The sequence below is a fragment of the Leuciscus leuciscus genome (assembly GCF_965113295.1).
Source record: "Leuciscus leuciscus genome assembly, chromosome: 5".
Classification (NCBI taxonomy): domain Eukaryota; kingdom Metazoa; phylum Chordata; class Actinopteri; order Cypriniformes; family Leuciscidae; genus Leuciscus; species Leuciscus leuciscus.
In genome coordinates, this window is record NC_138729.1 from 6,831,549 (window position 1) to 6,846,779 (window position 15,231).

Below are 15,231 nucleotides of genomic sequence, written 5' to 3' on the forward strand. Positions count from 1 at the left end.
AAAACAAACAAAAAATCTAAAATTGTCTTTATTTTGAATAGTACTAGAAAAAAAAAAAAAGGGTTCAATTTAATTCTATATAGGGTTCATGACTCAAAGAACCCTTTATGTCAAAAGGTTCTATAAGGAGAAATGTTGGTTACACTTTATTTCAGTGGTCCAATTTAGACATTCTACTAATTATAAATAACTTTGCAACTACAAAGTAGTAACTATGTCTAGTACTAGTAATCCTCTAATGCAGTGGTCGGGAACCTATGGCTCGCGAGCCACATCTGGCTCTTTGGCAAAAATCATGTGGCTCGCGAGGTCTCTCACCCTTTATCAACAAACCATCGATGAAACAATTAAAACACATCAACAGATCGTCTCTCTGCAGAAAAAGCAGCCAATTACAATTCCCTTGTTGTAGTAGCCTACAGCCTACTGAAGTTAATGAAAAGTTTATGATAATAATAATATTAAAGTTGTACCGGCAAAAGTGCGTGTTCAGTGCTGTTCGCGAGTGTCACGAGTCACCACAGCAATCAACTAACCGCTTACGTTTCTGTGGTAACCTAAGTTACAGCTCCTGCACTGGGATTCAAGCTGGCGAAAACCATTCTAGAACAGCAGCGAAAATGTAAAAGTAGGCTTTATAAACTTTAATATATCATTTTATTTAAACGGGTGCTTTGCTGCGCAAAGAGACATTTCACCCGCTGGTACTTTCACTTTTGCCGCAGAGACCCTTTATGTCCTATAAATGTGTCGTATTTTTGATAATCCGTGCAGATTTCAGTTAACGATTCTGTTTAAAGTTATTAATAACAAAACATGAATGAATGAGAAAGAAAAGAACAGGATGTGCTTTATATTGAAATTAAATATTAAAAGTCGTGAAAGAGAACTGAACTATACTGACAGGATGCTGTGCGCGCGCTCCGAGCAAACACGGACAAGCACAGTAGCCTTTGTCTTCGGTTGCGCGCCTAAACGGCCAAATAAACACAGAAATATAACAAAATGCCAAGTCGAGTATTCACGTAAACACAGCAGATAGTACTGTGTGCATTCACTCTCTCTCTCTCACACACAAACACACACGCACACGCACACAAAACAGGATTTATGCTCATCACTTGGTAACTCAACCTCACAGTGAAAGCCCTGCACAATTAATTCCATATTGCCACTTATTTATTGTTTGCTGAATATTTGCTTGTTTTTAGTTGTCTATGGACCTAATAATTACTACTGTTGAATTTTTTATTGAAAAAAAGCACGTCTTTAATAATATATATATATTTTTCTACTGTGGCTCTTTTGGAAAAATGCATTATCCAAAAATGAAAAAATGGCTCTTTGGTCAAAAAAGGTTCCCGACCCCTGCTCTAATGACTTAGTTATAACGAAGTTACTTTTAGTTAGTAGAATGTCTAAAGTGGACCATCGAAATAATCATGTTACCAAAATGTCTTAGATGATTGCATAATACTTTTAAGTTCCAAGGTTATTTAAGTTTTTCTTGTGATAATGTATTTACGAGCTGTTTAATTCATAAAAAATACAAATAATATATATTTTTTAAATTAATCAATTACAACAAAATTAATAAAATGATCCTATGCTGGGAATAGCTTACGGTTCTAAAAGGTTCTATATATGAAGCGTCTGACAGAACATTTAAGGTTCTATATAGAAACTTTTTTTCTAAGAGTGTATATGGTGTATATTTGTATTATATAGTTCTGAATAATTTACTTAAAGTGTGTTTGTGCTATTTTATTCTTGCCACTTGGTTTGATATTTTGGCATCTAATTCAATGTCATATTCACCTTATTTTACACAGCAGAATAAAGCTATTTTCTGTGAATGTGTGAGACTTCAGGTTCATAGGCCGCTATAGGTAAATAACTAGAAGAAAGTCCCGTAGACGGTAAAAGATATATTTGCGCTACACACCAGATAATGAAATTAAAATAATATGATAACATTTGGCAATTGTAAGCAGTATAATGGACTGTTTTTGGACAGATAAAATAGCTGGAAGCGAATGACAACGGAAGCCTCACACATTCAAGTTTCAAATGGCTGCACACGCTCTTACATTAAAAATAAGGTGTATATGTTTGGGGCTTTATAATCATTTTACTATAGTAAAAAAAAAAGAAGGATGCTTTCAAAAGTATACATTTTAATTGTTTATCAATTAGCAATATATAAACTGTGTAAAGTAAACAGAAGACAAACTTATATCTAATAAATATTGTGACCACTTTCAGTGAACAGCCTTTTGTTTCTGTTAATGTATTTGGTCTTGACAGACTAGATCCGCTGTTGCTGCTACAGAGCAAGAACAGACTTGCTAATGCTAATAGATACATGCTGTAACTTAAGCATGTAAGATATGCTAATAGCTACATAAACACACTGCTGTAACTTAAGCATGTAAGATATGCTAATAGCTACATAAACACACTGCTGTAACTTAAGCATGTAAGATATGCTGCTGCAGATCTAGGCAGGAGGAGCTGGGGGAGGTGGAGGCTTTCAGAGAAAGCAGGACTAGCAATCTCATTGGCTGCAGGATCCAATCAGCTTGTATCATGTGGTAATGATGTGATTGCTTGCAGATTGCATGTAAAGGACCTATCAACTAAATATACAGCCTAAGTGTTCTATCCCTTTTGCTGCACTTCATTTTTTCCCCTCTTTGAACAATTGCTTTCCTTTGGATGACAGATGATACTTAAACCCTTGACCTACAGCTCTAAACGGACCACTACTGACTGACAGGACTGGATGTTCTTCAGAGAAAGGGTTGCATTGCACTACTTCCCCTCCACAAAGGAAGGACAACTGTGAGCAAAATAATAATAAAACACTGAAAGAATCTTTGGATGTCATCAGTTTTAAAAACAGGCAGTTTCAAAACAATGTGTTAAGCTTTGCTTTATTCCACGGCCAACATTTCTTTTTCACCGTTTTATTATATAAGTAAGCATGGTATATCCCATTTATTAGACTACACACACTTTCTTCCCCCTAAACCAGTTCTATACATTTTTGTTGTTGTTGCAATGTACTGTATGTGTATTATCCAAAAATAAATAAACGACAATAATACAAAATTACTATTTTGTGCAATTCAGAATGAATAGAAGAAGCATGGAGAAGCATGAATGCTTTCAACCTTAGATGCAAAATCGAAACAAATTTTTACAGAACAATTAAAAAACAAATATGTGATAAACTGTTTAAACGTTTCAGTCCATATAATCACTGATGATAGTCTTTATAGACTTGGATATTAGACTCAAAACCTTTCTCCTCCTTTTGCATTCAACATTTACAATACAATTATTTTGTCACAGTTTTCAACCTATATCTTTTTTTTTAAAACTGGTGATTAATTTGTTAGGGAATTCTATTCTATTCTATTCTATTCTATTCTATTCTATTCTATTCTATTCTATTCTATTCTATTCTATTCTATTCCACTTCATTTGATTACATTTCAGTTCTTAACGTTTCATTTTTGTGCACTGATTTTCTTCATTCTATTGTCTTTCTGTGCTTCCCATTTTTTTTGCCAAATTCTTTGCAGTCAACTGTGAAAAAAAAAAAGAAAAAAAAAAAGATACAGTTCTGTTGTTCCAGCTAGTGTCTCCGACTTCATCATGTTCTCTTCAAGTCTTTCTTCCACACCCCTCCCACTCGTGCCCACCCCTGCCTTCCTCTTTATTTTCTCAACAGCTTGTAACATTGCCTTTGACTGCCTTGTCATTTGGCACTGATTAAATTCTGGGACAAAACAACAATCTCAATTCCAAGTACCCTTCCAGACATCGAATGCAGACTTGTGGTGATAATTTAATTTAATTTAATGTAACGATTTATTTATTTATTTATTATCTCTCTGTTTTGCTGCTATGTTTTTAATACTCAAATAGTAATCAAGCATTTTTGATTCAGTCATTGACAATATTTTCACTGTACTGACCAAACTTAAATATAATACACAAATATAAACAATAAACTAAACAGTATATATATATATATTTATCATTCACTTAACCATTTTGTATAGTTCACAGTGCAATAAGATATCAGGTTTAACAGAAGAATGTGATTGGTTGCAAGAGAAAACATATTACCATTAACCCAGTGTGCAGTTTTACTCAGCGTTCTGAAGATGCTCGCTGCACCGACCTAAATTAAATATTTATAATTAAAAAAAATATTAACAATAAACAGCATTTTAATAGTTATGATTTTGTATTTGTATTTCATCATTACCTTAACCCACACTACCCAACAGAGGATAGGCGGTTTGGAGAATGGATGGATGGATTGAAGGAAGGAAGGAAGGAAAGAAGGAAGGATTAACCATTAGTTCAGAGACTCGTCTCACCAACAGAATAGAGTGTTTGGGGCTTGAAAGGATCATGCGAGCTGGTTTAAAAGTAGCCTACTTTTTTTGTTATCAACCATGAACTGTAATGAACACACACTGTTTTATACAGTTGCATGTTGTTTATTAATCGCTAGATGGCACTGTGTCTTTTTCACCGAATTTCCACAGCGAAAGCAGTTCACCGAAAAATGAATTTCAATGGCTTCTCATTTTTTTTCTCCTATAGGAGAAAAATGTATTTCTTTAGAAAAGTCAGTCTGTTCAACCCAAGTATTTGTTGCGGAGACGCCATGCATAAACGGCATTACATCGAGATTTCATATTTGTGTTATGTTAGGGGACAGACGATGTTTTAAATTGACACTTTTGGTGTCACTTAACACTCATTTATTTACATTGTGTGTGTTTTCCTCCTGCAAGATTAATTGTTTAATATTTTAAGAAAATTACAAATGCTTGTAGTAAATGATTAGGTCTATGGTTACTCATCTCGGCAAAATTATTTGCTTTAATTGGGCTATTATTATTAGGCTATTATGATTATGATTGTTAGTATCATTATTATATTAGAGAGGACAGACGATGTTTTAAATTGTCATTTAACAATTTATTTTGAATTAGCCTAAATGTACACAGGTCCTTTGGGTAGAATAACAAATGCTTAGTAAATGGGTGGTTTCTCATCTCGGCAAATCGTTTGTTTAATTAATTAATTAATTAATAATTATTTTTATAAAGCATCTGTGTTTAACATGCGTTTAGGAACATATAGCCTACAGAAAGAAGAAAAAAAATAATAGGCTACTATAGGCTACCTAACATGTTCACTTCCATTAGGTAAAGAAAGAAAGAAAAAACTCTGTTGCTCACAAGCTCCTGATTTAGGCCTATTAGTGTATTTCGTATTTAAAACGAGAAATAGACAATAATACTCTGAATAGACACTCTCTGATTCTACGAGTCGTGTACGTTCAAATCTTTACTTTAACGGTGATTGTGACGTTAGGCTAATACAAATCAGTTGAAGCACCGTAGGACGGGGTTCTCTCCTCTTCTGGAATAATATTATTAGGGGAACTGAAATGCATGCAGTTTTACACACAAGCGTGACAGTAGCTAGCTAAAGAGAATAATCAGTTTTCACACTTTATCCATTATTACTGTGGGCAGCAGCAATGCTTTGTATAGGGTTCATGAGGCTTTGATACATTCAAAGCTTAGACCTACTTCATCTTTTGATAGATAGATAGATAGATAGATAGATAGATAGATAGATAGATAGATAGATAGATAGATAGATAGATAGATAGATAGATAGATAGATAGAATGTAAACAGAATTATGTTAATTGGTCAATTAATCTGAATGGAAATGTTAATTCGCAGTTTGAAGTGCACTAACAATGCAAACTCCGGGTGGTAATTATGCCGCGCATTTACGCTTTTGTTAAGCATTTGCATAGGGATAGACTGAGGCTCCCTACAAATGGTTTTTTTCAATGCTTTTCCATTCCACAATATCCAGGTTTTCACTACGCTGTATTATCAAAAATTCTACAATAAATGTAAAAGCATCACAAAACTCTCAGAGACCTGTTGTTCAGTTATCAGCTGGCGTAAATCAAGATATTAAATGCAAAAGAATCAGCCTATAGCCTACCAGCTGTGGTTGACAATGATTTGATTACAAGATGCGTTTTTTTTTTTTTTTTTTTTCAACTGTATGTTTTACAGATCATAGAATTATATATTGACAATAGCCTATACCAAGCTACTAAAATCTGTAGAATGTGCTTAATGACTGTAAAGCCAAAACAACAGTGTTAGACTCATGACACTAAAGCAATGCATTATTTTGCTACACTAACAACATGTTAGCCAACACGAAAGCCAATACAAAGCACTCAAATTTACATAAAACTAAAACAACATAAGAAAATAAATGTTTAAATAGGCTACCTACAATCCCAACAAACTGCATGGATGTTCTTCGTGGAAATTCTGGAATGCTCCTTTCTCCATAAAAAAAAAAAAAATCCAGCCCTTTTTACTTATGGAAACATTGTTTTAACAATTTGACCGCCTTGTTAAAATTTCAAAAATTATGATCATACTTAGGCTACGTCATTATGAAGTAAAATCACATCATTCTAACAGTAAAATTAAATGCATTGTACCATTTAAAAAAATAAATAATAATTTAAGTTTTTTTTTAATACAGTGAGTAGATTTGGATCCAAAAAACCTCCCCAAATAGGCCTATTTTTCTCTGAAGCACCTGAAAACCCTTTCTCGTAACGCAAAACAGACAAATCCTGGACTACCTTAAGAGATCGTCCCTCCCTCGGCACGTAAACCATTGGCTGATGTTTGCAGCGGAGGACCTTGCTGAAATGCAAAACTTGTTGCTGGTCCTTGCGGTCGTTGCGCGCAGTGCTGAGCGTCTCAGACATCAGTATGTGATCTATCGGTGAATCGTTTCCAGCTGGAGTGGAGCAAATCTCAGAACTGGTGCTATTAAAACAGGACTCCCTGAATGTGCAAGTGTTGACTGTAATTGAAATTGCAGTCAAGCTGTTCGATTGCGCGGAAAATGAGCAGGACCGATGGGACTGTGTTGCCCAGCAGCTCTGTGGTGGCGGGCTTTGGATAGCGCGTGTGCTGCCTATCCCTCGGAGCTCCAAAAGACGGGCGCACAAAGACGGGAGTTCGGGGTTCACCCCCTCATTCACGGGACTTTCTTCTTGCCTTTACTTTTGTGTCATCGCTTGTGTAGCTCAGCCCAAGGGAACTATTGCTTTACAACTTATGCAATTTGAAAGAATCTTACCCATTTCTAAAAGAAAGTGGATACCAAATCCTACGCTGTTCTGGATTCATATGGACTTGGATATTTTTGTGGTACCCTGGAAAGTGTTGTAATATGCGTTCAAAATGGATTTTTAAATAGAACATTTACCTCACTCTGGACATTTGACAGCACATTGGAATTATAGTCTGTGGAGGATGTTTTGACGGAACATGTTTTATATATTTTTTTCTATATGTGTTGTAGCTGTCGTCAGATCGTCAGGTGAGGGTGTTTTTGTGGTAAGAGAGTAGTTTTTATAGCAGTCGTGTTTTGCCGTGATGTAGATAAAATTTCGGCAAAAAATAAGTTTTTTGTTTGTTCAGTGCAAATATTCCACGTAGTAAATAATTGTATTTCTTTTATATTTTATGAAATACTTTTAAAGCAGTGAAGAAACAACATGGAGCAGATTATGGAATAGACCATAAAACTTTTTGTAGAGCATTTCGTATTACAATTTCAAGTTCATTTACAATATCATAGACTTTCTCAGTAATTAGTTATTCATTATTACAAACATATTTTTTTTATTGATGACAATACCACATTTGAAATTTACCCCTGTATTATACAACTTGTTGTTGATATTGCTTGAGTTTGCCAAAGAAAGAAAATAAAGGAGACAGTAGACACTGCAGTGGAGCCAGGGAAGCTGGTTGTCATGCGGGACTGATTGTGGGAAGTATGTTTGGGCTGGAACAGTTTTGTCCACAGATTAATAACAGAAATTTTGGCCCCACTGAGAAAAACTTTAACCAGCCAAGAGTAAGCATGAACTCTCATTACAAGAGCCCAGGTTTTCATGCTGGAGGCCCACAGGGGACAGTTGAGCCTGGTATGGGCCCACTTAACGAGCCTCCTGTGATTGAGATGAACATTAACATGAATGGAGGTGAACAGTATGGTGGATTCCAGCGAGGACATTCTGAATTGCATGTGGGGAATCTCCAACAGCAACAACAGGCCTCAATGCATGGATTTTTTAACCCTCAACGACCTCATAATAATCCCCATGGACATCAAACCCATTCACAGCAACACCATCAACACTTTGGTGGAAATTTTGGACCTGAACCTGGGTCCTCTTGCTTACACAGTGGAAGGATAATGGGTTACAACAGCGGTATGGGGCTCCAGCAAGGATTTACGGAGGGGTTTGACCCACTCTCTGAGGGGCAGTCAGCAGATGGCTTCTCTCAGCAGCAGTCCCAGCAGCAGCAAAGGACAGGCTCCATGCCTGATTTTCAGCACCATGGACCCCCCAGCGGAAATCACCCTGTACCTGCCCCATGTCTCCCTTTGGACCAATCACCTAATCGTGCTGCCTCCTTCCATGGCCTGTCTTCTTCATCCTCTTCATCAGAAAGTCACAATCTAGAGCCCAGACGAATGCCCCCACCAGGTGGTGTTGATGGACTGGACTACAACTATTCCAATGAGCCCTCATCTGGACATTTTGAAGTGTCTGTGTACTCCCCCTCTGAATCTGATTCTCAGCTTTCTCATTTTGGGCCTGGGCGTCAGGTGCCAGGGCCCAATTTTCCTGGAAACCCAGGGTTGTCTCGTGCTCCTGGAATGCAGGGCATCTCTAAAGAACACCCCCATGCCCCCCCTCAACAGCAGCAGCCCTCAGCCCAGCACAATGTGTTCTTTGAACGTTTTGGGGGTGGACGCAAAATACCAGTGGGGATAGAGCCTGGATCCAGGCATCCTCTCTTGCAGCAGCAGCCAGGCTTGATTGGCAGACAGAACACTTGCCCACCATCTCTCCCACAGCCCCCACAATCAGAGACGAGTTCCGCAAATGCCAGCATGCAGGAGGGAGGCGTCATGATGCCTGGCCAGCATAATCAGTTTGAATACCCTATTCACAGACCAGAGAACAGACGGATGCATAGTTATGGCGACCCCATGTTCAACATGCAACAGCAGCCACCCCCTCCTCAGCAGCCTTCCAATCAGAGGCTGCAACACTTTGATTCTTCTTATTTAAATATGGCTAAGAGGCCCAGGTTTGATTTTCCAAATGCCACTCATGGTGGGGAGAATTGCGGCAGTTGGAACAGTGGTATGCATAACCCGCCTGGTATGGAGAATAATCTCTCTCCAGCAGCCTACCCTGGCCTGCCTGGAGAGTTCACCCCCCCTGTGACGGATGGCTTTTCAACAGGCCCATCACTGCAGCTTACAGGGCCTGAGCAGCAGTCAATGCAGCAGCAACAAAATGCAGCATCGATGATCAAGCAAATGGCCTCTCGGAGTCAGCAGCAGAGGATGAGACAACCGAATCTACAGCAGCTGGGTCACCACAGTGATGTTCCTCAAGGGCCACTGGGGCATGGGGGCCCGGTGGGAGGAATGCCTCAGTCGAGTTTCGAGAGAGAAAATGGTGGGAGGATGGTGAACTTTGATGGACGGAACCCACACATAACTTTGGAGAGTGGGTGGTTTCCCGGGCCGCATCCACCTGGGGAAATGCTGGGCCATCGCATGGGTCCAGGTAGAGAGGTGGGGGCTCATGAAATGCAGCAAAATGGTCCTGGCATGATGTTCAGACCTGGTGTGAATGGAATGGGCATGCAGGAGCCTATGAGGATACCGGGGGAGGGCCATGTGCAGCCCTTACTTTCACCCAACGTCCACTCACAATTCAACAGTGGCATGGGAAACCTCTCACAGATGCAGTCACCCAGTACAGGTGTTGGATTGCCCAATACACCACCAGAAAGGCGCCCTAATGACTTTCCAGGACCACCCATGGGTGGTCCGTCCTCTTTTCCCTATGGAGGCTCTAATCGACAGGGAGCCTCTCTCTGTAACTCTCAAGGGGTGAGCACCTCACCAGGGAGTTTTACATCCCAATCAGACTTTCCCACTAACCAACGTTCCTCAGTCAGCAAACTTGGTGGACTCTCCTTAGGGAATTTTAGCAAAACGACTGGCAAGGACAATGTTTTTGGACAGAGCTGCCTGGCAGCTCTCTCTACTGCCTGTCAGAACATGATTGCCAGCCTGGGGGCCCCTAACCTCAATGTGACATTCAACAAGAAGACTCCGGGAGAAGGGAAACGAAAGCTGAGTCAGACAGAACAGGACTTAAATAATAGTGCAGTTAATGGCACTGGGAATGCTGGGACTGAATATTTCCCAAGCATTACTTCCCCCCAAAATGGGCAAATGCCTCCAGCTGGAAATAGCAACACTAAACCACCAGGTCAAAATCAAATGGTGCAGGGGGAAGCCAGCACCCTCTCCCCAAATTACAATATGGACACTACCCCTTGCAGTGAGGGGAAGGCGGCGACAGGGAGTGGGAGAGGGAGAGGGAGGAGAAAAAAAGACAGTGGCCATGTGAGCCCTGGGATATTTTTCCCCTCTGAAAACAGTAACCCTGTTGTAAGTCCCGGCCAGCAGGTGGCCTCAGCAGCTGGTGCCGGGGAGAGATGTACAGGCACACCTCAAGAAAAGTCCCACACCTCTCCCTCATGGGGGAAAGGGGGTGACCTGCTGCTGGCAGATCAGGCTGACCTTATGTCATCTCTTGACAGTGGCATTCAAAGTGTATCAAAGTCTGAAGTCTGTTCCCCTCGCATGGATTTTACAGATGACTTGGGCACACATTATAGCAATGAGGATGAGGTATCATCAAGCTCAGATGCTCCATCCACTGTGAAGGCTGGCCGCAGCACTTTGTTAGGCTCGCCCAAGTTGCAGAGAGACAACGGACTAATAGGTGGGCAGAAAGGGCAAGGCATGGGCCTCTCCAACCACACTACCTCAACATTGGATGGCTTTGGTGGAGTGAGCCATCCGGGTACACCAGGCATGGAGCAAGCCCGTACACCCTCTAGCACCTCTGGCCAAGATGAAATTCACCCACTAGAAATTTTGCAGGCTCAGATCCAGCTTCAACGGCAGCAGTTCAGCATTTCAGAAGACCAGCCTTTAGCTGGAAAAAATAAGAAAAAAAGCAGTGACTGCAGTGGTCAAAATGGAGATGGAGAGCTTTCTAGCTGTAGCCCGGATGCTGGGAAGGGCTCCGTGGACACCATTGATCTGGACACACTCATGGCTGAGCAGCATGCCACCTGGTATGTGCCCAGTGACAAGTCTCTGCTTGAGGATTCAGAGGAGGAGAAGTCTGTTTGGGAAAAAAATAAAGTCCAGGGAACCATCAAAGAAGGTAAATATTTATAATTTTACTACAGTATAGATTTGGATTTATGCAAGTAAAACACTCCATAAAATGTATGAGGTGGCAATATTTGTACACACCCCCCCCCCCCCCCCCCCCCATTTTAAATGTATAGCCTTTAAAAATATATATATTTTCACTTTCTCTCTCTGTCTTGCTCACACACACACAAACACACTAATGTAGGCATACATGCAAAAAATGCTCTCCTTTACATTATAGTGGTTTTGAGCAAGAGCAATGATGTGACTCTTTCTTGAGTTTTTCTCTGCGTTACATTTTTATTAAAAGGAAAATTACGTACAGATCATTGCGATTTAGTTATAAATTAGTTATAAAAAGTTTTTAGATCGTTTGGATATGATCTAAGGTCAAAATTATGTTAGTGAGGGCTTTCAAAAAATGTTGTTTTTTTTTTTTTTACTAAATTTTAATTTAGTAAACCAAATTTAACAGAACACACGTAGTTTGTCACAAATAGAATGTATCATATAAAATGGCTTTGTGAGAAAAAAATATGAAAGCTTCATAAAAGTACAACTAATTAAAAGATTAATTGTTTTATGAAAAGATGATATGTATTAAATGCATTTCATTTACTAAAGCACCTACCTATTTTCTTAAGGAAAAACAAAAGCAAGTGGCTCTCTAAGCTTTTGTAAAATCCAAGTATTTATTTCAGTTAAATTACATTAAAAGCTACATTAAATAACAGAGGTTCAAAAGAAAAAAAAAATCTCTAGAAATATTTCCTGTTGATCTTTATCTCGATCTTCACTCACAGCAATACTCTATTAATCATCTTGATATGTTCTAGCCACATGGTTTTAATCTCTCCATTATTATGATTATTACGATTATTATTATTATTATTAAATTAATTAAACAAACTCTGCTCAAAATTCTTTAATTGAGTTCTTAGTATGGCTTTTTTAGGCCACTGTTCTGACACACTCTTTGATGGGTAGAATAGTTTAAGAATTTTTCTTATATGCTCTATAAAAGTAACATAACATTTTACTAAAAGTAACATAAATGTTTAAAAAAAACATGTATACGTTTGTATACATGTTCCATGTGTGTGAAACCTAAAGACCATTAGAACAACTAATGAAGGTTGTAGCTGTGTAATAATACTAATACCAATAATAATAATAATTATTATTAGTAGTAGAAGTACTATTATTATTATTACTACTACTAATAATAATTATTAATAATAATTTCTTATACATCAACATTAAGCGGCATAATTATGTAAACCATAAGCTCATATATTTGATGTGTGCATCCTTCATTTGGCACTTGTCCTTTAGTTTAATCAGTATATAAAACGGTAATTGTCTTTACTGAAAAGGCAGCGGGACGGACACGCATAATTGAATTGCCACAGCCGGAGTGCGCTTTCACACGTGTTAATAGTTCGCCCCCGGTGTGCATTATGTGCCCCTTTGTTTGGGCTAACTGCAGGTGGGAGGGTGCAGGGGGGAGCTTTCAGAGAAGCCAACCTTAAGTCAAGGTCCATTGTTTAACATGCAGTGTTGTCAAGTGCACCATCCCCATCTCTTGCAAACGCATCCACCACCACACAGCCAAATGGATTCGTTGCGCATCTGTCTATGCACTCAGTGTAAACCAAATGCAAAACATTGTATTTTCTTCTCAGTATTTCCCACCTTTCTTTTCCCCCCACCAACTATGCATTGCTGTCCTCATTTTGCAGTCTCCTTCTCTCCTTTTTTCCCCTCCTCCTTTCATTCAGCCCCCCGAGCTGTAAACGCACGTTGTGCTGGTGCGATCGATAGCTAGTTAGCACAAATCACCAGCCTTGACAGATTTTCATTTGAGTGGCGTAGACAGCAGAGATGAGAGAAGGGTTACAAAGTGTTTGCGGCTTGTGAAATTGCATCGGATGCATTGCACGCCAGCACACAAGGGGACTGTTAAATTCTATAAGAGGTTCATTCACACTATCATTTTTATAGGCCTTTATAACACTTAACTTTTAAAGCATATGAATGCTTCTAGTAATTTTAATTAGGTGACTAAGGTGCTTATAGGACATTGTTAATATGGATTTATAGGAAGCAGTAATTTATTTTACGAGTCTCAAGATCATTTTAAGGCGCCTTGGAATTAATTGCACTGTGCTGTACGAAGTGAAAATGTGTAGTTGTGAACTAAAGGAGCTATTTCTTGCAGATATGACCAATACCATTTTTGCTTGGCATAACCTAATGTACAGTGATATCAGATAATATTTTTGACTTAATAAAACCAGTTTATTTCAGTGTTAAGTGTTGAAGCACTTGCTAACCAAATTTCTATATGAGTAAACACATTTCCTGTGAGTAATTAGTATTAGCTCACAATTTATCGTTCAGGAATATATCCTTAATATATATATTTATAAGTTTGATTATATATAAATAGTCTGTCTTTTTTGTTAGGTCTTCATAAAATAACCACAAATAACAGATCACCTTATGAATATACACAGATTCAGCTGTCAGTTCCAGCAGCGCAATGCGGCAGTGTTGTGTGCATCAATGTGTCATTTTACGCATTTAAAAAATAAGATTGTAAGTACAATTTGAGTTAAAGATCTTAACAGGTTACATCATTTTTGATAATGTGCAAAAAATTATTTTAACATAAAATTTTAGATTTTTATTTTAAAAAGCCCTACATGAATAATTTTCATGTAATATTGTTTTATGTCAGAAAATTATCTAGACAAAACATCCTTCTTAACCTTTCTTAAATCCTCAGCCCTTACAGGCGTCAAACACACACACACACACACACACACACACACACACACACACACACACACACACACACACACACACACACACACACACACACACACACACACACACGCACACACTGAAATTGAACATCTTTGACTGGGTTGCAGGATATTCATATTTGTTCTTTGTTCTGTATTCTGTGCTGTCAAACACCAGTAGTGTTGAGTCCTCTGATCTCAAAATCACAATGCAACTTAGTCACTATTATGTATAAACTCCATAAGTGCTTTGATAGAGTTATTTTCGGGTCATTTAGTGTCCCAGCTGGTGTCCCTGTGCTTCTGTGGTTGTCGCCGGCTTCTCTCTCGGGTCTCCTTCTTGTTAGTGCAGACTAACCTTTGTGCAGACGACCGTTGCTCGTTAGATGTAGCTGAGAATTAAAAATGCTGGGCCCATCGGATATCTTGGATATGTTTTGTACAATCTAAAATATATATTTATTATCAGAATATTTTATTGAAAATTTGGGTTCATATTTCAGTAAAAAAAAAATCTATAAGTAGATATAAACTTGTAACTAATGTAATTTCTTAATATTACGTTTTTTTTTGTGACAGATTTTCCTGAGCAGCAAGTATGAATACATTGTACATTAATGTTGTGTGTGAGGTTTTGGTTGTCATCAGTCATTACTGGTGAGGATTTCCTTGTGGCCCCCTGAAGTGTTTACTGCAAATGGTACTAATGACCCCCACTGGACTCTTTGTGGACATGATAAATGACAGAGCAAGTTAGGCAAGGTTTTATTATGCCTTTCTAAGATGTGGACAATATTTGTGCATTTAAATGGATCAGTTCTATACAAGGTCAAATCAGCTGTGTTTGTGCACCTTACGTGCCCACAAGCTTTTGTGGGAAATGGCTTAATATATTGGTGGAGAGTACTGACTGGTCACCAAACACCCAGTACACTTATTTTTGTAGACAAATGGAAAGAGTGAATTTTCCTTTTCTAACTCATGGCAGAGTATAA

At 38.5% G+C, this 15,231-nt stretch overlaps 1 protein-coding gene across 1 annotated transcript in view; it reads left to right on the forward strand.

The window, feature by feature from the left end:
• Window positions 1-6,750: 6,750 nt before the first annotated feature.
• mn1b (meningioma 1b) overlaps window positions 6,751-15,231 on the forward strand; it is a 15,467-nt gene continuing 6,986 nt past the window's right edge. Inside the window, exon 1 of the mRNA XM_082170923.1 lies at window positions 6,751-11,433. Within this exon, the coding sequence (XP_082027049.1) occupies window positions 7,935-11,433 (3,499 nt within the window). The 5' untranslated portion in view covers window positions 6,751-7,934. The remainder of the gene's footprint in view (window positions 11,434-15,231) is intronic.